The 22,085-nt window shown below is 42.0% G+C and overlaps 1 protein-coding gene across 4 annotated transcripts; it reads left to right on the forward strand.

The window, feature by feature from the left end:
- The first annotated feature begins 2,615 nt into the window (after positions 1 to 2,615).
- mafgb (v-maf avian musculoaponeurotic fibrosarcoma oncogene homolog Gb) lies at positions 2,616 to 21,545 on the forward strand. Of its 4 annotated transcripts, none has more exons than XM_034120742.1 (3): positions 2,616 to 3,022; positions 15,339 to 15,404; positions 15,498 to 21,545. In XM_034120742.1, the coding sequence occupies exons 2-3, from the start codon at positions 15,369 to 15,371 to the stop codon at positions 15,981 to 15,983; spliced, it is 522 nt and encodes a 173-aa protein (XP_033976633.1). In that variant the 5' UTR covers positions 2,616 to 3,022; positions 15,339 to 15,368; the 3' UTR covers positions 15,984 to 21,545. The 4 variants fall into 4 exon arrangements, with proteins under 4 accessions (XP_033976633.1, XP_033976632.1, XP_033976634.1 ...); XM_034120741.1 differs by lacking the exon at positions 2,616 to 3,022 and adding an exon at positions 3,067 to 3,456; XM_034120743.1 differs by lacking the exon at positions 2,616 to 3,022 and adding an exon at positions 3,464 to 3,711.
- Positions 21,546 to 22,085: the final 540 nt, after the last annotated feature.

Consider the following 22,085-nt stretch of genomic DNA (forward strand, 5'->3'; position numbering starts at 1 on the left):
GAGTGTAGTTACATTTGGGTATGTTGGGAGATATCAGTTGCTGCAGCCGACTTGGAAGTCTGAGAAAACTCCCGTTCAGATATTTGGGCTCTTTCCTTCGCTCCGGGCTGCTACATTTAGGATTAACAGATGCCACTTTGTGTCTGAAGGAGATAGGCCTGTTGGTCTATTCAGGCAGCACACAGGTGCATAATAGCGGAGTTAAAATGATGGAAGAAAAGTGGAGGCTTGTGGAGAGCCTTGTCCTCATTATAATTGAACAATTTGTAGCTGTTGTAGGATTAAGTTTATTTTCCTTTAACTACACACACCAGTGTCCTTTGATTAAATTGCGCCCCGCATGCGCTTACCGCACTCGGGATGTTTATTTGTGCGTGCAAAGGTTTTTCCTCCGCCACTGAAGTGTCTCGGTAATCCCCCTTTTATTGTGAAAGGTTATTCCCTGCATGCTCCTGCCTCTGTCCGTTAAGATTAGCCATTCCTGGAGAGACTTCCATTTGCCTCTCATTATTAGACTTCTGTTACCTTCTGTCGGTCCGGCAGCTTTGAACACTTCTCCCCCGCCTTAGGTGAAGAGGATGTGCTCCGTGTCAATCATCCCGACACCGGCAGAGGGTCTAAGATGGCAGTTCAATGGCTGATAATCCTGAGTGGAAAGCATGGACTGTATGTGTGTGTCTGTATGTGTGTGTGCTCCAACCCACCATGGGGTTTCTAGCCACAGGTAGACCAGATGCTACCTGTCATCTCCATTCAATCAATGTACTCACTGACCTTTGCAGTAACATGGTTGTTTGGATATCGCATCGAGGCCAGGGGGAGCGCCAAAAAGCAAGATGAGTGAAAAGATGGAAGGAATGTTTTTTTTTCTCCTCCATCTCCACTAATCCCCTCAAAAACTAAGAGACAGGCTAAGAAAGAGATTTTAGTATGCACTTAGTGTTCAGCATTTCTCTGTTTCACCTTTTTGTGCACCAGTTGTGTTTGTGACCCAAGCACAGATAAGATTTCCGGGCTGATAAAGTATCAGCTTTGTGCAGCTGTCAGGTGAAACGGTCGCAGAAAGAGGAAGCTCTGAACGTTACCACACAGTGGGTGAATGTGCAGTATGGGCTTCCCCTCATGCCAACGTGCAGTGTGGGCGACATCACAGAGGACACACAGTACGGTCCTAATGCTTATCCAGGAGTCAGACATGCACTGTGTAGGAGTGACTGGGTCAATATTGTACTTCTCATATTCAGATCTTTTACTCGGGTGAATGCATCAATATAAGTATGCTATACTTGTAATAATATCTTATTGATAACCTATTTTTAAATAATATTGGATTATTATCACTGATCTATTTACATAAAAGAAAGCATTTTATTGTTGCATCTAGTCAGTGATCCACTTTTCACATATTCGTTGGGCATGTCATGTTTTATAAAATTAATATATATTATTACTTGGATAGCTGTTGAATAAAATTACAATAAGTACAACCATAATTTAGTGCCCAATATACTCAAAAGTACTTCAAAAATGTACATATTACTTTCCACCAATGCCTATGTGTTTGTGACCGTTTGACACATCAAGAGTCTTTCAGTGGATGAGGCTTCTGTGAAGGTTGAAAATGCTCATTATGCAGAATGATTGATGCATTAATTTGTAAGCAGGTAAATTAACTCTCACTGCTTTATTTACAATTGGGTATTATTTGTATAATATTTGTATTTACAATCTGAACCTTGCTTTTAAAAGACTGGGGCTCTTTTCAATTAAAACTGCTAATCCTGGAATTTCCAAATTCCAAGCTCACCGTAATATGATTACATTTGGGCTAAATATAGGCTTTTTGGGAGAAAACCCCCCCACCAAATGCGAGTTGTATTTGAAAATGTAGCATCAGTTTTAGCATCCTGGCGGAGATTTACTCTGCAAAGACAGAGTGGAGATACCGGTCATTGAATATGTAATACAGGCTGTTTTTCATAAACTCAGATGCATTATCCAGAAATAGGCTGCTGATATTGGTTGAGTGCTTTCTTGTCTTGCATTGAAAGTCATTAGTTCCTCAGAAATGGAAATGGCTTATTGATAAACTGATTTACATCAGTCCTAATAGTGTTGCTTTTAAATTGCACTGTAAATGAAGTATGATCACTTTATAGAGGTTTTCAGTTTGCTTCTGAACCAAAGAGAGATCGGAAACGTGGGTTTGTTTACATCGTGGCCTCAACAGAAATGGTAAACATCCATTGTACATTTTTTGTGAAGGTAAAAGATGTGTTCTACTGTGTTTACTTAACTCATCACTTTTTTTAAAGGAAGTATGCAGTGATGTGAATCTCCATGCCAGTTAGATGTTGTCTTTAACTAGTGGCCTGTCATCGGCTAAAAAACATGTAAATATGATATATTTCTCAATACTAATACTATATCTCTGTGTTGATATGCCTCGATGTAGCTTATTTCAGTTGTGGCATTTCATCCGATTAGATAGCTTTTTTTATTTATAAAAATGTCCGGTAAAATTTAGCATTATCTTCAACTCTGGTTTTATTTGTAACTCAAACAATTGAAAAAGTCTCAACACCTTTTTAATTTAAAAAAGTGACACCATTTGTTTGTTTTTATTCCATGACTCTGTAGACTACTATTGGAGCCACTCGTATAGGCTACTTCAAATGTTAGCTCTAAGTTTAGAAATATGCACAGAGGTGGGGCTGTCGTGTCACTCTTTCCACACTAACAACAGTCCATCACACAGTAGTAGTGTCTCATGTCTCTTTAAATGCGGGTTGCGTAGATCCTTCATGAATGAAACCATGTGATCCAAACATCATTTGACGTCTGGCGCCTCCGACCATAGACTAAAACAAGCGAGGAAGGAGTGGATATATGTAGACCTGCGAGAAGGCGTGAGCGGAAAAAACATTTCTCCAACTGTCTCTCTCCACACCGGGTCGACGAGCCATCGGCGAACCCCAACCCTCGAAGGTGCGGTGGGCGAAAGGCGCCGGTTTGACTTCTGGTGAGTCAGCTTTGTCGAAATCAAAAGTGAAATTCCTTAAAAAGTGCTGAATATAGCGGTGTTGTTTTGCTGAGTGTGCACGGCCGCCGCAGCTGCCGTACGGTGTTCGCTGCGCTTGTGTTGCCGCTCGTCCCGGTGTTCGCCGCTGCCGCTTCACTCAGCCGATCTCACAGCAGCTGCTGTTTAAAGGGCAGCAGCGGTCTGGTAGTGCTGAATCATCACGACCCAGGCGTCATCCAGACCCGCAGATGCTGTTCCGCGACCGGGTCGGGTCGAGTGAACAGCCCCGGCGACACCACCGACCGGCGATATCACAATAACACAGACAAAGGGTGTAAGCTGCGTGCGGCTGTCAAGCTTAAACAGGAGCCATGTGTCGGAATTAGAGCTCCTGCGGGGAGTTCGAGAGCAGCTCGGCTTTTTCTGTTCCGATGGTACGTCTGGGGATTCCCTTGTTTTGTGTCTACTAAATGCCAAACATATTTAGAAAGGTGAACAAATATAGAACTAGGGGAAAACATCTTAATGTAGTGTTACAATTTAAGCAACGTGAACCCTCGAAAACCACACATTAGCTTAATTGTGCGACTGTCCTCTCTTCGGGGTGCTGAAGCGGCAGCGGCGGACACAAGCTGGAGCCTCCCGCTGCTGTCGCTTCACACGCGGACACGTCTGTTGCTTCTTTGCAGGTAAGATGTGCAGTCATTTTAAATGTAAGTGTGCTAGGTTTATAGTTTGTTTTGCGAGCGGTTTTACGGACTCTCGCGGTTACGTTTTGGTTGACTCTGCTTTGCTAAGTTAGCGACAGAAGTGAAATGTGTAAGACAACAATAGACACCCGGCTGCTGTCATCGTATTTATAGCTGTCAGTCGTCCGGAGGTTAGCTACACGGTGTAGCCGCTAGTGAGAGCGCTGCTCCAGAGACTGTTTTGACATTTGCTTTGTGTCAGACGCTGCTCTACACGACAGGCCTGCTGCTCATGTCTCCATTAACATCATATTTTACACGTTTACGTGTCTTGTGCTGTCGGTCTGTCTCCTGGCGTGACCGGTTGTACACCGGCTGAGCTCGCGACAGAGATGCTGATTCATCACAACGTTGATTTCTCAACGTTTGAGCGAGCTGAGCGGAGGCATGAGGGAGCCATGGCAACATGGCACCGGCGGCAGGCGCGCGGGCGGACAAAGGTCTGGCGCGAGGGAAGGAAGCGCTCGGTTTATATTGGGGGGTTGGCTGTGAAATAAATAGGCCCGGTCATGGAGGATGTTGACGTGTTAATGGGATAATTACAGCCTGAGTGGGCTGCGGAATATTTGTTTAAAATGTGCTAAATGTGTTCTTTTTCAGTGTGGTTTGGTTATTGAGTGGGTTCAAACACATTAACAGTCAAAGTGGATATAAGGCAACTAGAAATAATTTGCAGATAAACAATCAATCAATGTTTATTTATATAGCCCAATATCACAAATGTTACATTTGTCTCAGTGGACTTTACAGTTTGTACAACATGATGTAAATGCTTTATTAACCAGTTTTTACTTTTGGTATTTCAAACATTTCTTCAGTCAAACAAAGATACTTTCCGTCCTTGCAGTGAACTCCCTTGTCTTTTAAAGGAAATTATACAAATCTAAAATTAGTGTTGTATATATACAAAAAATACATTTGGACAAAAACAAATGCCAGCTTGAAGGCAATCCCATGTGAGTTAATGTTGTACATTGACTGCACATACTGTGGCTAAAAAAAGAAAGCACCTCATTGAACTCTAATGCCCTGCAACAGAATATCCTGTGATTGATCTCTTGAAGATGGGCCATTATCTTCTGCCTCGTAGCAACCGATGAGCATTGCAACTCTTAAACACTGAAGAGTAATCGGGAAGCTCTGTGGGCCCAAGAAAAACAGAAACTTCACCCCCTAATGACTCCATTTCAGCAGCTTTAGTTAGAGTCAGCACTCTGTGGAGTGTATCAAAAGTATGTAGTAAGCAAGTTGGCAAGTACTGTAATAGAGGGTCATAATGATGAAACAGTTGTATCAGTATTGAAGAGAAGAGCAACCCCCCCATGTCTTTCTCACACACACACATTTTTCCCCTTTTCCTTTTTTTCATTTCATGCACACACACACACACACAACCAAGGGGCTAAACTTTTGTTATACTTGGTATCAGTATTTAATCAGTGCTTGAAGTGCATTTCTCTGTCAAGTACTTTCCCCATCCTTCCCTGGTGTTCACGGTAATTGAACGCTGACCAATGCTTATGTGTGCAACTTTGCTGATGGTGGCGGAGCGGCATGGCGCGCAGAGCAAGGGGGGATGAAGGAAGAGGGAGGAAGAATGAGAGATGGGATTTGCGGAGAGATTGAGAACAAGGACCTTTTTGTCTTCAAGGCATTCCCCTGAAAATGCTGAGGCGAAGCAAATGCGCTCTCGCTTGACAGATGGCGTTTTCACTTGTTACTTACCACAGCTAGTTTCTTTGCCTTGCTGTGTGCATGTGTGTGTGAGAGAGCAGGAGGTTTAACACTCCTATAAGACGCTGATGTCTAGTTGCTTAAGGGGCCGTGTGTGCACCAAGGTTAACAACAGTGTGTGTTTGAGAGAGTTCCTAGCTGCATTTGCAAGATGTAGAATGAAGATGTAGCAATGAGAAGTGATCCTATCAGTTGGCTCTTACAACACTTTGCACTTAGCAGTTGATTCCTTTTCATCCTTCAACAAAGTCTGACTTGAAGCCTCTCTCTTCAGGAGGAAGTCCTATAAGTAATGAGTGTAACATCTCGGTGTTACCAGTATGTGTGTGTGTTTGTTTGTGTGTGAGTCCTTATAAACTGTGCAGGGTTCAAGTTGATGTAACACTGTGTAAAACCTCCTCTAGGTGTGTGAGGAAGGAAGGATGGGACAGCAGCATCTGATCATTGTATCCCACTGAGAGGAAGTGATGCCCGTGTGCAGAGAGCTGAAACAGTTGGTTGTTAATCAATAAGATAAATAATAGGCAGCCATTGTAAATCTATTTAGTTATTTCTTTTAGCAAAACATGCTTAAATGTCATTTATTTAAACGTGAATATGTGCTTACTCTTTTTATAGTGAACTGAATATCATTTACGTTTAAATAAGCTCATGTTTTATTTTGGAATGTTTTAAGACAATCAATTCTTCCCCTCTTCTTTAAAGCTTCTATTTGGGCATGTTTGCCTTATTCATAGTAAAGCAGTATGCCAAAGACATGGGTTGGAATAATACCTTATTGTCTGTTTTGTTTTATCTTTTGCTCATCATTATTTGAATGAATCTGACCATTTCTTTTGATTACTTGATTAATCGTTTGCCCTAATAAATGTATCACATTTTCAAAAATGGAAATCATCAAAGGCAGTCACTGAAAAGTCTTGTTTTGTTAAACCACAAATCCCCCTAAAGTCTAAGTATTTGGTTTACAATAATATATAACAAAAAAACAGCAAATATTCTCATTTGAGAAACTGGAAACAGAGATGACTGATCAATATGAATTGATGAATTATCTCAGCTCTAGTTTTAGAAGAGGTTTACAAGGAATGAACACTTACAAACATGCAGTAAAACACCCTGACCTTAGTGTAAATGTTACCCTTGGGTGAAGCTAATAATGTTCACCTCTTTATGTAGCTGACCAACGCCTTGTACCTACTGATGCATTCACCAAAACAAGATTTGATTTGATAGCTTGCTTTAAATAAAATTCAAACCGTAAACAAAAAACGGTAAACATCTAAAAAGCATCAATGTTTAATGTTGTCTTTGCACGGATCAGCTGTACAACATTGAAATCACTGTCTTAAATTAGGAAAATTGAGCAAATAAACAAATATTCCAGCAGTTTTTCCTACTCTGTATCATTTGAGGTAGTTTAATATCGTTTTGGTCTGAATAGAAAGCATTATATCGTAAGGTGTTCTGGTCGCTGTCAATCCTCCACTGGGAAATCATTCAAGAAGAAGTCCACAGGAAGCCGCCCTATATTGCAGGGCAATCATGTGTGTGTGTGTGTGTGTGTGTGTGTGTGTGTGTGTGTGTGTGTGTGTGTGTGTGTGTGTGTGTGTGTGTGTGTGTGTGTGTGTGTGTGTGTGTGTGTGTGTGTGTGTGTGTGTGTGTGTGTGTGTGTGTGTGTGTGTGTGTGTGTGTGTGTGTGTGTGTGTGTGTGTGTGTGTGTGTGTGTGTGTGTGTGTGTGTGTGTGTGTGTGTGTGTGTGTGTGTGTGTGTGTGTGTGTGTGTGTGTGTTCTTGTTTACTACTGGGATCCACTTCAGAAAATGTCTTGTTACGTTTGCACATGTCCGCGAGTGGGAGAGAAGCAAAGAGAGAGATAAGTAAAAGCGGGAACAAAAGACAGAGTGGGTGAGGCAGAGAGTAAAGGAAGCAGTGAGGCAGATCAATAGTCGAGTGTTTTTTCTCCACAGTAATGATGAAATATGGTGTAAGCAGATCTGGTGCATAATCATTGCTGTGCTCCACTGTTTTTCCTGCTTCTGTGTGAGTGTGTCCTTGTGTTGTTTTGACTGTGTGTGTGTGTTTACACTCTCACTCCACAAGTGTCTCCACTCCTTATTTACATTACCGTACTGAGAGCCGAAAAATGAAACCCAGATAAACCCTATTGCCACACACACAACACGTTAAAGGGATCAGGAAATGGAAACGCGTTTAAATTCAGATTAAGTGGCTCAAATGGCTGATCCATTCCTCTGTCCTAAAATGAGTTTAAACACTAATATTACAAAGCCGCTTTTCTGTATCAATAATCACTCAGCTCTTTTTGAGTCAGGTGCTCGTGGTAGCCCTCTGAGGACCTTCGGGTTTATTTTGGAGCTTTCTGAGCAGGCTCCCGTTAAAGACTCACACACACACACACACAAATCGACACACTCGGAGCAGAGCAATGATTCTGTTTTGCATGCAGTGTTGAGATATATTGAGAATGAAGTCGTGGAGATGCAAGGCCCTGGTAACAGGAATATCCCTACCAGTGGTTGTCTACCAGTTGCATCATCTCTATGCGCCAAATTGCCGCATTTTTTTAACTGCAGTGTGACGATCGTAGAATTGTGCTATGATTTCTGAACCTTTTTAAATAACAACACACACAGAGTGGATTGAAGCCAAACAGCTGTGTGTGTGTGTGTGTGTGTGTGTGTGTGTGTGTGTGTGTGTGTGTGTGTGTGTGTGTGTGTGTGTGTGTGTGTGTGTGTGTGTGTGTGTGTGTGTGTGTGTGTGGGTGGGTGGGTGTGTGGGTGTGGGTGTGGGTGTGGGGTGTGGGTGGGTGTGGGGGTGTGGGTGAGAATTGAATCTGGAGTCAAGATGAACTTTGAACCATTAACCCTAACCTTTAATATTTCTTGTGTTGACACCTGAAAATGTTTTTAGGAGCCTTTTTTTTATCTGCCTTCTATGACCCTTTGACCTTTGTAGATAAGGCTGACATTTGGGGAATTCAATCAAATGAAATGCCAAACATATTCAAATGTCTTGTTTGGTCCCACCAACAGTTCACAACTCACAACATATTGACTTCACTATCACTGAAAAACCTTGGATAGGTTCAAATGTAAGACCAATTAATGATCGTCCGATTTTCTGACAAGATAGAGGGGATGTCAAATTTGCTTTGGATGTATTTTTGTATCGACTAACTCATCAGTTTATTAACTTATCCTGTTAGCTCTAGAGCTGACAAAGCTGAAAGATGAAACCGGTAGAAGACGAGTTTGATTTCTGTTGTCCTTCGTACTGGAAACCGTGCAATATATAATTAAGTAAGATTACAAATAGTAATACATTTGGATGACGCACATGTACTATGCATACCCAAAAAACCTTCACGTTTCTTGGAAAACAACTTAAAATGTGTAGCATTTATTTGTGTATCCTATGCTTTCTTCTTCAGCATAACTGAAATGACATGTTCTGCATAAACATGTCGTTTGAAAGTATGGAGCATTAGGCTTTATGTAATATCTTCTCATATGTGCTACAAGAAGATATGTTGTCATACTTGGAATGGCAACAGTAGGAGGTGCATGTACCCACAAACTACAGTCCTGTGTGTGTGTGTGTGTGTGTGTGTGTGTGTGTGTGTGTGTGTGTGTGTGTGTGTGTGTGTGTGTGTGTGTGTGTGTGTGTGTGTGTGTGTGTGTGTGTGTGTGTGTGTGTGTGTGTGTGTGTGTGTGTGTGTGTGTGTGTGTGTGTGTGTGTGTGTGTGTGTATTTCGGTGAGCCATGATGCCTCTCATACCATCTTGAAGTGGGAAGCAAATGTGAGACCTTAGAATGGTCCCCAGGAATGTCCCAGAGCAAAAGGCCACGGCTCTCCATGACACCCCGGGAGCTCCGTCCGTGCACATGTCCTCTTGTTTGTTTCTGCTCTTAAATCATTGTTTCTGATCATATTTCCTCATGATGTATGCTCGCTTTGTACTGAAACTTTCCCTTACTCTCGAGTCAGTATTGCTGACTTGTACAACCCCGTACAGCGCCTGGGGGAAATAAACGTAACATATGGTTTAACTTAGTGCTGTCTCCCTGTTATCCACACACAGAAAGAGAGAACCAACTTAACCAACGACTCAAGCTTTCCCTCCTCTTACAAAAAAAAGCCCTTGTGAAAAAAAAGGAGCCAGAGAGCTCAATTGCCTGACAGTGCAGTTTTTTTTGCTTGTGTTGGGAAATTTGTCATCACACTCCGACTTACTACCTGGAATGGGAAAAACGTGTCGACGCCAGGACTTTTTCTCGCCTTTAATAACACACTTGCACCAACACCGTCTCGCGCACACTTTACCACCGCGCACACACACAATACCCCTTTTGAACTCTCAGAAGGTGTGAAAGTGATCGCTCTTCCCTCTGCATATATTATAATATGCATATTAGGTTCCCTTTTCCTTCCCTTTCCTTGTGTTTTCTCCCTCTCCCTTGCTCCCCTCTGTCTGTGTTATCATGCTTATTTCACGCTCTGCATACCTCCCAGTTAATTGCCTCCTGCTCCTTTCTCCACACACACCCCGGCTCAAACTGGGGTGCCTTTTTATCCCCCCCCCCTCTCTCTCCATGGCCCTGTATACCTCTGCTGAGAGCCTGCCCCCATATGCACAGGTTGCCATTATCGCTGATCTGATTCCTAATTCTCAATTAGCCTGCACACAGTACTCGTCGTTAATTATTTACCAACTCCCTCAACACCCTCGGCCCTCCCTAGATCAATGATCTTTTTGAACACAGAGCCAAGGTGGGCCGGAGCCAGGGGTTTTGTGGTGCACTGAGCTTTTCATTCAGGCTCCCTAGTCTACATTTGTGTCTTTCCACCAGGTCCTCTCGCGGCCGCCGTCCTTTGTGCTCCACGTTATTGCTCGGAGAGTTGCCTGAGGGAGGAGGCGCCGTTAAGGCTGTTGTTATGTTGGGATTATTCAATAAAGACAGACTTGCCACTGCATCACAGGACGTGTGACTCTGCAGTCTATTCTTGATCATTCTGTGTGCTCCCTTGTTTATGCTTATGTACACCCACACACACACCGGGTCGCTTTTGGAGCGTCTAATCTGGCTATTTATTTCCCGCTGTGTGTGAGTGCATGCCACCAGCTTTACGTAGGAAGCCTCTTTCTAAGAAATTCCTCTCTGTGTGGTGGTAGTGGCGAAAGGTTGTCTCAAACCAGATTAATTAGAGCTCAGTCTGAAGCCAGCAGACGCACGGCAACACACACACACACACACGCACACACACACACACACACAGCTCCTCACGCTGTTCTGAAGAGAGACGAGTGGTTAGCTCTACGTCTTGTGCACTTTTAATCTCTTTGTGAACCCCCCATGATCTCTGTGTTCACCTCCTGCCACGCTATTACTCTTGTGTTCCTCCTTCCTCTAGGACTTGATTTGTCAAGGTGTGTGTGTGTGTGTGTGTGTGTGTGTGTGTGTGTGTGTGTGTGGTGTGTGTGTGTGTGTGTGTGTGTGTGTGTGTGTGTGTGTGTGTGTGTGTGTGTGTGTGTGTGTGTGTGTGTGTGTGTGTGTGTGTGTGTGTGTGTGGTAGTTTCATTGCCCTGGATCAGCCTCAAAACTTTTCTAATTGGAGGTGTTAGTCGTGGTCGTTGCTGAGTTCAGGGTTTTTTCACCGACCCCAATCCCCCCCATCCAATCCTCCCTCCCCTCTCTCTCTCTCTCTCTCTCTCTCTCTCTCTCTCTCTCTCTCTCTCTCTCTCTCTCTCTTTCTCCCCCTACACCCCCCCTTCTGTACCCAACAGCTAAGCTCTTACAAATGTGTTGAGGATGCATTTTCACCCAAACACTTTCCCACCCCCTCTTCTTCCTCCTTCTCTGCCCCCCCCCTCCCCGTCCTGTTCCTCCTCATTGGTGTTACTCCCTCTATCCCCTCCGCTGTCCCCCTCCTCCTCCTCCTCACTTGCCTCTCTCTTTTTCTTCTCTTCTTTCTCCCTTGTCATTTGCACCCCCCACCCCGTCCTCCCTCCATACTCAGCACTTTTCTGGGCTGTGGGTGTGATGTCTCCGCTGTAACGCTAATCAGCTCTGGAGGACGTCAGCATTCTTTTCAGTCCTCCGCCTCCTCCTTCCACCCCCCCCCCCCCCTCCTCCTTTCTTACCTAGTCTTCACCTTGCTATCCCACCAACTCCTCACCTTCTTTTTCCCCCCGCTTTCTCCTCCTCTGGCTTTTATATTACTCGTCTCCATCACTTCTTATCTCTTCTTCCATCCCGGTCCCCATGTCCCGTCCTTTTTGTGTGTGTGTGTGTGTGTGTGTGTGTGTGTTGTCTCTCCACTGTAACTGTAAGCAGCTCTGCTCTCGAGTTGTCAGCGTTCTGTGGGTTGCTCCATAAAAATACAGCCTGCCACAGCAAAAAAGCTGTGTGTTGTAGCAACAGTGGCTGTGGCATTGACCACACCGCAGCGACCACCCCGCAAGCATTATGGGAAGGACACCTCTGGCACTTTGTGTTACTCTGTGGGTGGGTGTGTGTTTGTGTGTGTGTGTGTGTGTGTGTGTACGCCCAAGATGAATGGCGATGCCTTTGCTCAGCAGATGATCCTTAACCTGGATGACTTACACATGGCCTCAGCTCTCTGACAACACACACACACACACACACACACACACACACACACACACATACAGAAGCACACACTAGTTTATTGCGGTTTACTGCTGTTGTGTAGGTCAGGCTTGTTGTCTAACCTTGATGAAATATCCCCAAACTTCTCAAATGTGAACTGATGCCATTTGTCTTAATCTTGTCCAATATTAAACTAAATACATTTAAAGAAAAAAAACTTAAACAAGGAATTTGACCTTTCCTCTAGAGACCACAAGGACACGAGAATAATCATTAGTCGTTGTCATAGCACCCATTCTTTCTTACCTCAGTCAGTAAATCAGTGTACCTGACTTGACTCAATCAAAAGTCTCTTCATTTCGTTCAACCTGAATTTCTTCTCCGATTTACTTTACAAATGTAAAAGCCACAACAAATGAGTGACGATTATTAAAAGTTACCTTAAAGGTGGAGTAGGTAAGTTTGAGAAACCGGCTCGAGATCGCTAGAATTTGAAAATACACAGCCGGAAAAAATCTGCCACTTCCTTACAGAGCCCCTCCTCCAACACACACGAACGAGCACATGACCAATGAGGGCACGAGATAAGTGTGTGCACAGATGGAAGGCTGACAGGCAGGTAGGCCATCCAGTTATTTTAGCCGGGCCGGCTAAAATGATTGGTCGTGCTTTTTACAGTACCACGGCTTCCACAGATGACATTTTTTGATGTATTTTTATCAAAGCACTTAAGATATTCATTGCTATCGGGATGTTAAGAGCATTCCATGGAATATAACAAAAAGTGTATCTCGAGCCGGTTTCTCAAACTTACCTACCCCACCTTTAAAGTAAAATGATTATTAAGGATCTGTATTGGTTTTGATATGGATATTACAATTACCTTTTGTGCACCTGCAGTTATTCCATTTGCTACAGTAGTTGCTTTTATCTTAGACATTTTAATTATGTTTTTTCAAGTATGGAATAAAACCATTCATGCACAGCAAGCTCAATTCCACACGTATCGAGCATTCTTTCGCACTTTAAACAGAACCACACATTTGCACTTTGTGTACTTGCAGGCAAGCGTTTTACGTGTGAGTTTTATTGTGCCCCACTGGCATGGCGGCGGGGGATTGTGTGTGCGTGTGTGTGTGTATGTTCTTGCTGGCATGCTTTTTGTTTGCATGTAGAACGGGTTATGGGGGTTGGGGCTTGGGCACAGGGGAAATAAACCAGTGCCTGGCAGGGAAACAGCCTTCTTTTTTGCCTTCTCTGTTCGCCCCCCCCCTCCCACTCTCTGTTCCTCCCCCACCCCCAGCAGCCACCCTCAGTTTTCGCGTCTTTGATCCATCTATTGTGCGATGATACACCTCCAGCTGTGGAAGGCTGCATCCCAACAAAACGCAACGCTACAGCGCTACACGAGGATGAAAGACATTTGGTTATTGAAGAAGAAGAAGCTCCATTAATTGTCTGACCCTTACTTATGAAGGAGTGCTTGAAGTCTGATTCTTTGAATAATGCTTTATCATAGCAAAGGTCCATGTAGGGAAAAGTGTAGCATTTTTCTCCTCCAATATTATTTGTTTTTTCCCTGACAGATTTCTGACTTGACGTGCCGTGTGCATGATGATTACTTGTATATGTGTATGCTTTTTTTCTGTGATGTACAGCTATTTATAACTGTAGGATCTGTGGCAGCCTCGCACAAATACTAACAGACAGGCAGGCAGACAGGTGCATTGTGGGGGAGGTTCAGTGACACGCTCAGTGCATTGCCTTGTGACAGAAAAGAATAAGAATGAAAGAGGAATAGACATGTTGTCGCATGTCATCACTCCTCTTAATGAGGAGATTTTTAAATTACCCAACTTTTGAAGGACTGAAGCAATATAACACATTTCCAAATTCTTACTTTTTTAAAGAGACCCTGATGTATACATGCTTACAGATTGTCTTTAATCAGCAAATAGCTTCAACTAAAACTCTGATTCAGCAGTGTAGGTGTGGAGGTTTGGCTTGAAAGCAGGTGTTTCTGTTCGTCAGACAGCCAATCACATTCAAGCACAGCCTTAATGTGACCGCCCTCCTGTCCTGTAGGCTTTCCTCAGCCTGCAGCTATACTTTGGGCAAAACCCTAAGCTTTTAGAAAAGGACTTGGAAGGTTTTAAATGATGTCAAATCTGAGAGGTAAAGGGGGAATAAAGAAATGTCTGCGGCAGGATAGGAGAAAGAGAGAGAGAGAGAGAGAGGAGGAAAGGGGTGAGAGAGTGAGATCAGGAATCTGCTGATTCATCATGACTGGTCTCATGATGATCGCTCAGCAGCAGCAACAATAGCCGCCCTTTATCGAACACACACACACACACACACACACACACACACACACACACACACACACACACACACACACACACACACACACACACACACACACAGGTCTGAGAGATGAGAGCCGGACAACGCGCCACACAAAGCATCGCATTGAGAGCTTGTGGAGATGCTCATCTGTGGAGCTGTGCGCACTAAGAACTGATCTCATCTTTTTTCACTTCCAGGCTCCCTCTTTGTTGACTTCTGAGTCACACTGTGTTCTCTACATCCTTTTGTCTCTTGTTTCCGCTTTGGTACTAACGCGTAAACATCATTTAATCTGGTTTACCTACATTTTTATCTCAAGTAATTGTAGGTCTATACCTGCTTTACAAATTCGCTATTGTTTACACTACAGTCACTATGGTGTGTGTGTCTGTGTGTCTATGTGCGTATTAGGGCTCTAACTGTTGGTTTTCCCCTGAGATCCTTCCCACCAATGTCACCACTTCCTATTCATTTTTTACCCTCATTCCTACTGGCCTAAATCCAACCAATAAGAGTTCAGCAACACAAAGGTGGTGGGCACTGTTGGTGTAACCACCAGGAACAGGAAGTCAGGGAAATTCTAAGAAAAGTTTGTGTGTCACTTTCACTCTCACAATGTGACAAGCATGCATGAAACGGCAACATGCTCTCACAACAGGGCTCCAACAGTAGATATCAAACTGGTGTATCTCCACTGGTCCTGGTGGGTATTGACTCACACTTGGTTTAATCTTATTCATCTCAAGAAACCATGTTTATTTTTTAATGCTGTTACTCTGTTACCTGGCTACACGCAGAACTGCTTTTTTGGTGTTTCTATGCTAATGCTTCGTACTCTCTTTTGTCTCCGTAGGTGTGTTCAGAAGAGCAAGGCACTTGTGGCATGACGACGACTAACAAAGGAAATAAAGCCTTGAAGGTAAAAGGGCTGCATATGTTTTACGCTCAATTCTCTATGTTTGAGATGTGGTTCTGTTTCACGACCCCTTTTTTTTCGTCCTGCTTGCTCCAGGTGAAGCGTGAGCCGGGGGAGAATGGCACCACCCTCACGGACGACGAGCTGGTGACCATGTCAGTGCGGGAACTGAACCAGCACCTCAGAGGGCTCACCAAGGATGAGATCGTGCAACTGAAACAACGGCGGCGCACCCTGAAGAACCGGGGCTACGCCGCCAGCTGCCGGGTGAAGCGGGTCACCCAGAAGGAGGAGCTGGAGAAGCAGAAGAGCGTGCTGCAGCAGGAGGTGGACAAACTGGCCAATGAGAACGCTTCCATGCGCGCGGAGCTGGACGCTCTGAGGTCTAAGTACGAGGCGTTGCAGACCTTCGCCAGGACTGTGGCACGGAGCCCCTCTGTGGGGGTCGGTGTGAGGGGGGGAGGGGGAGGAGGAGGGGGAGGCATGGCGTCGTCAGTCATTGGCCCGTTCATACCGGGGAAGATGGCAACAGCCACCAGCGTGATCACAATAGTGAAGTCAAAAACAGATGCACGGTCTTGAGGGAGGGAAAGATAGATGAGGGGGTGCGGTCATTCTTCTTCTCTGCCGCCCACCTGTCCTCCACCTGCACTGACGTCAAACAGCTGGGCGCTCTCCATCACATCGCCTCAGCACCATCACCTGTCTCAGATCAGTGCAGCTGGAGGAAAGGGTGGAAGCAGTGGAAGATTGTTGAGACTCTAAAGATGCAAGTCTTTGGTCGGCGCATGATCATTTAGCACAGGACAGATACACAGGGTTCCTACGGTCACTGAAAACCTGGAAAAGTCCAAGAATTTGAGATTAGGTTTACACCAGGCCACGGGGGAAACATTTAAGAATGTCAATGCCCAAAATACTTTGGAAAAATCATTCAAACCAAGTTGTAGAACATTTGAATTCGCTACACTAGGCATGACTTCATTTAAAATGTTCTTTAATATTCAAACATTGGAATTGGAAAGTGAACAACACTTAAATATCCTTAATAAATAAAATAATTATTCAAATAGACTCTCAGGCTGTGTGTTGCACAATGCCGAAGTCCTTTTTACGTAATATCGTGACAGGCCTATGCCACCCAAACAAAGATATTCAAACACACAACATTTGTATTAGAGCCAAAAAGATGGTGCTTATGTATTTCTGTTTGTTGGATTAGATTGACACAAAAAATCTTTGGACCCTGAGTTCCAACAGAATACGCAAGATTCCCGTGACCTGCTGATTTCAGTCCCATCATGCTCCACCCTAGCCAAGAACTTTTTAAGAGAAGTACTAGAGAAAATATATATTACACAATGGTGGTAACTGTATTTCTACTGTTTTGTACCGTGTTGTCATTCACATGAGGTCCAAAGTGTATTCTCTGTGCGTCAATTGTTATATCAGGAATTCTGTGAAATTCTGTTGCGCGTGTTTGGTATTGCTATATTTAGTTAGCTGTATTTTTTTCTACGATCTCTTCACTTTCTATGTACAGCTCTCTTTCTCTTACCTATTGTTTCTCTGTCCTTCCATTTCTCAATTCCAACTGGTTTCCATTCTTACACACAGTACTTCCTGGATCCAACAGAAAGAAGGGCGATAAGGCAATTGATATTTACCAAAAAACACAACATACTATAGAGGAAAGGAGATAAGGTTACTGACCTTATCTCAGTTTATAGGAATCTTCAGGGAAATGGTCTTTTGAACACCAGGGCTGAATCAAGATAAAGTTGTCTTCTGTCTCTCAAAAGTATGTTGAAAAAAATTGGAAGGGCAAGTGCCTTTGGTCTCCTAATGATATGCATCATCTCAAAGGCAAGAGGAATTCTGGGAGGACGGTGGAGATTCAATGCAGTTGTTTGTTTATATACCTGTGCTTAATGTGAAACACTGACCAATCAGGAATCAGGTTGTGGCAGCATTTAACTGTGCGTTGTTGTATGAGCTGTGTAGTAGCAAGATTATAAAAATCAATAACACCCATTTATGTGACTCGGCAGTTCATAAACTTAAATATTACTCTCAAAATGACCATTTCAACATCTAATACTTACCCCGCATCACCATGGATTCTTGAACAAATCTTTGGGCTTTTTCGGAAACCCCCACCATTAATGGAGAATCAAAAATCGTATAAACATTTTGGTGATTTGAAGTAAATTGGGGCCACATTTTAGAAAAGCAAAGCCAATATATCTGTGCTAAAACTTGACTATTCTATACACTTTGGACTTGCTCAAGAGTGAGACTATTAATGCGGAAGTGTTTTAAATCTTAAAATGTTTGGTAAATGAATGTATTTGGAAATGATGGGCACACAACTGGATACATGAGACTTATATTAAACTTTACAAGTTGTGTTAGTTTGTAAACACATTTTTATGTATAGTTTTGCTGTTTTTAAAACGCAGCCACTATTATTTGGAAATTAAATGGACTTTTTTCCATTTTTGGATTCTTTTATCACTGTGGGGGTATGCTAATTTTGTTCAAGAGCTCAAGGTAATTCAGGATGAGTCATTGATTTAGAAAGTATCACTTTGTTGGTGAAGTATTCCTTCAAAAAGAAAAGAACAAGAAGTATTGGCAAAACCGCGCCATTTTCTTGCACAGAACAAGCTTTTGGGAAAGTTATGAGTAAAAAACGGTTTTATGCTAATAATATGGTTTGCGTGTTTATGAATTTGATTGGCTACTGACTCAAAGATCTAGGTTATTTCACCTACAGCACATTCTTGCCTCTAATCAAAGCGGTTAATGTTGCTTTCTCTCGCTTTGAACCACAAAGTCAGTCACGGACTGCAGTCAGCCAGCAATGCTTATTCTCTGAATTAAAGGTCACACAAATGGGATGTCATGTCACAGTTTTACCATAAAAGTAGTCTTACGTGGTGTTCTATACTCCAAGAATCTGTGTCTATGTACGGTAGAGTCTGGAATTTTATAAAGACAATTATCTTTGCATTGTTTGTAACGACCTGTAAAAAAAAAAAAAAAAAAATAGGTGTAACAAAATCTGTTTGATATACAGTATCTCTCTATTTTGCAATTGTACCAAAAGTGGCTTAACTACTGAATAGCTTTGTTTCTTCTCTTGTGACTAGGCACGTGTGTGTAACCGTGAACTAGCGTGTGGTGTGCTGTGTAGGTATGTGACGAGGTAACTATAACTATTTCATGGATATGACTTTGATCCTTGTTTGATTTCAGGCCAAAGCGGGGGATGACACTGTAGGTAACTTTCTCTAATCAGAAGATCTTTGTCCTCCCGGCCCCATCACTCAGCTCCTGCACTGCAGACGTGTTACACAGTGTTTATCTGCTCCTAATCTGCACTCATCATTTTGTACATCTCAAGTCCATTTAGCACATATTTCTGAACAGGATGTCTGCGGCTTTATTTTGGTCCTTGCAGCGTTAAAAGCTAGTTATTGACCGATGAGATGAGGAAGTGTTATGGTTAACCTCACAGGCTTCATGATATATCGTGTATTCAGGTCATCCGGGAAAGTAATAGCGATGTAAAACTCAACAATGGGCCTGTGCTGCACCACCCCCTGCTCCATCAATAGGTTATTTTTGTAATGTGTGATGAGAAAACATCTTGTTTTTGCTGTGTACATTTGACATAGTTCTGTATATATATTGTTCCTGTTTTGTTTTGATCTGTAAGTGTCAGGGAAGTGAAATTTGTTAACGTATTTGGTGTTTTATGAAGTGAAAAAAAAAGTATTCTGCTGTTTAATGGTTTGTCTGTCAAAGAGTTAGGTTTACTTCACAAAGTCCAATTGCCTCAACTGGATGTTCTTTTCTTTAAACTAATGGAAACCTGATATAAATAATTTACTGAAATATAGAAGCAATTGACATGATATAACAAGAGACCATACATGCAGCCTTTTTCCTGAACCGCTCCTTTTCCACTGTGAAGAAAACGTGGTTAACCAGCCTACTGCTGTGCAGTTATTAAGATGAGCGATGTGTGTCTGAATTGACGGTAATATCAAATCAAACAGGTGAACAGTGAACAAAGGCATTGGTAGGGAAATGTGTTTAAAACATATTATTTATCTTTCATCTTTACACTGTATGTTAAGCTAACCGTGACATTTGAGGACTACCAATGTCAAAATAAAAATGTCTCAGTCATTTTATTTTGATGTCTTATCACAGGAATATCCTCCATGGTATTCAGCCACAAGCAAGCATAGGTATCACACCCAGCATATTTATGTATGTGCTCTTTATTTGTAATTTATTTTTGAATGTGTCCTGTTTTGTGTACTCAGAATAATATTATTATATTTCCCTGATGAAGTTTTATTCCTATATAATTTCACTCAGTATACTGTCTTTTTATTTGCTTTTTTAAATTGTAATGAATTTGTTCTGGCTCATCCTGTGTTGCGTGTGAGGTCATAGTGGTATCCATTAGAGGGGGAAAGCACTAAGGGTTTATCGGTGTCAAGTTGAAACAGAATTATGAAACTTCCTGATGCCTGTGAAAGCCTACGTAACACCCACTATGATATTAATGCTCCTGTTGTTTTTAAACGATGCATACTGTGTAAGCAAAGATCTGTTCACATGGTGGCTGATGTTTAATAGACATTAAATATCATCAAGAAAACGACCTCCTGCTCCCAGGAGGAGTGACACATTCGTAGCTGTTGAGTGGAGTTGTCTCTTTTATAAAAGCAGGTGTGATGTGACATGTTAAATAGCTGTGGTTATCAATCCATTTGTGGTTGTGAATGCCAGCACCAGTTTGTCTCTCTTTTATGTGTTGTGGCTTACATTGCTTTTTTCACCATGTCACTTAACAATCAACTGTGAAAACATTTAAATCATCATATAGGTTTGATCAACTTCCATTTGAGGAGAAGGAGAAATCTAAAATAAGTTTGTTGTATTCCTCCAGTGTAAAACAGTCAGGGTGAAATATTTCTCCCAAATGTTCACTCGGCAGACGTGATCAGATGACAAATAGGCCGATTATCAGACAGAGCATCTTAGTGGCTTTTCATAACCGAGTTTATGGGCTTGTTAGACAACGCTGACCTTATTTCCCTCTGCCTGTACAGGGGTCATACCCTCTGTATGAAGAGACATTTCATTACAAATCCAAGCTCCTAAACTTGCTTCCATAAATATTTTTACAGAGGCAGAAAGGAGTGGTGGAGACACATCGGATAAAACCCCACTCCATTTATCCCAGCCCTCTTTACAAAGTGTCAGCGAGTTAACTCAGCAGCACTTCTACAAAACCTCAGATTCTTCTAGAAGACGCAAATCATTAACTCCTTATCTCCCTGCCTGGCCGAACAGTATGTAGTCAATCAGTTGTTTTCCTGTCTACTGATTCACGCCACAGGACCTTAAAAGCCCTTTCACCCTCCTCCAATGCCGATCGATGAGAGTAAATGAACCAAGGATTCCTTTGATGGTTTGTTTGGTGTTGTCATCAATAATAATGTTGGTTTTGTACTTCCTTCTGCTGCTCTCTCTTACTCTCTGCCCTTATCAGTTGCAAAGCCTCTAGCCTACAATACGTACCCAGAGTTTCACATCACATTAACTTATTTCTATGTTTTGCTTGTCATTGTAACAGTCTCTCTATTTGTACTACTTTAATGTTTTTTCCCCCATTAAACCATGTGATCATTTGGACAGGTATGGGGATATGTTTGTGTTTCTAAAAGTATATTATGGTCAGTTTAAAGCTATAGAAAAGTAGTGACTGTGTGAATATGGCATAGCCTGTTCAGAAAAAGCCCTTGTAATAGGAAATTCTGTGTTTTGTAATATTTCTGTATGGGGTGTAATAAATTGTTCTACGACAGTACTTTATACGGGAAAATACTTTAAATGTGTCTTTGTAAGTATTTATCTTCAACTAAATTATTGTACTTCTTTTTTTTGCAATTTGTAGATATGTGAGGTGATGATGACAAGGTATTGGTAATCATGAAATTAAATGTTTCATCATCGGTCTGATCCATCTTTTAATTTATTGATGTATATACTGTATGTTTGTTGATAAACAGCTTACTTTATTTTGTATATGACCAATAAACATGTTTTGAAATGGAACCTTGTGTAGTTGTATCATATATATCATATATACATTGGAAATTATTCAGCAAGTTAATTAAGGCTAATTCCTACTGGGTAAAAAAAGACAGCCACTTAGGTTGATCATCTTTATTCATTATTATCATAGCCATTGTGTTCTTTCTTTTCTTTTTTCAAGGAAAATTAAAGACTTTTACACTTTTTAATCAGTCACACAATTATTTAACATTTTCCTCATTCCAAATAACGACATTTATTATGTACATAATTATAAATGTACCATTGACAGCCTTTGAACAGCCATTTACAACTTATATTTAAAAACAAAAGTAAAATAATACTGGAAATATATAATTTATTTAGATGTAATATCCACTGATATGCACTATTCATTATGCCTTTCACATTTTGATTGGTTTAAAAACGTTATTTATATTACATCTAGCAAATAATTTAGAGAAAAATACAATTGACAAATACAGATTCTCAATATAAAACATAAAACCGACACATTTCTGCTGTGTCAACTTAAAATGTGGTTCAAATAATGGTTTAAAA

The sequence above is a fragment of the Trematomus bernacchii genome, unplaced genomic scaffold (genome assembly GCF_902827165.1).
Source record: "Trematomus bernacchii unplaced genomic scaffold, fTreBer1.1, whole genome shotgun sequence".
NCBI classification, from domain to species: domain Eukaryota; kingdom Metazoa; phylum Chordata; class Actinopteri; order Perciformes; family Nototheniidae; genus Trematomus; species Trematomus bernacchii.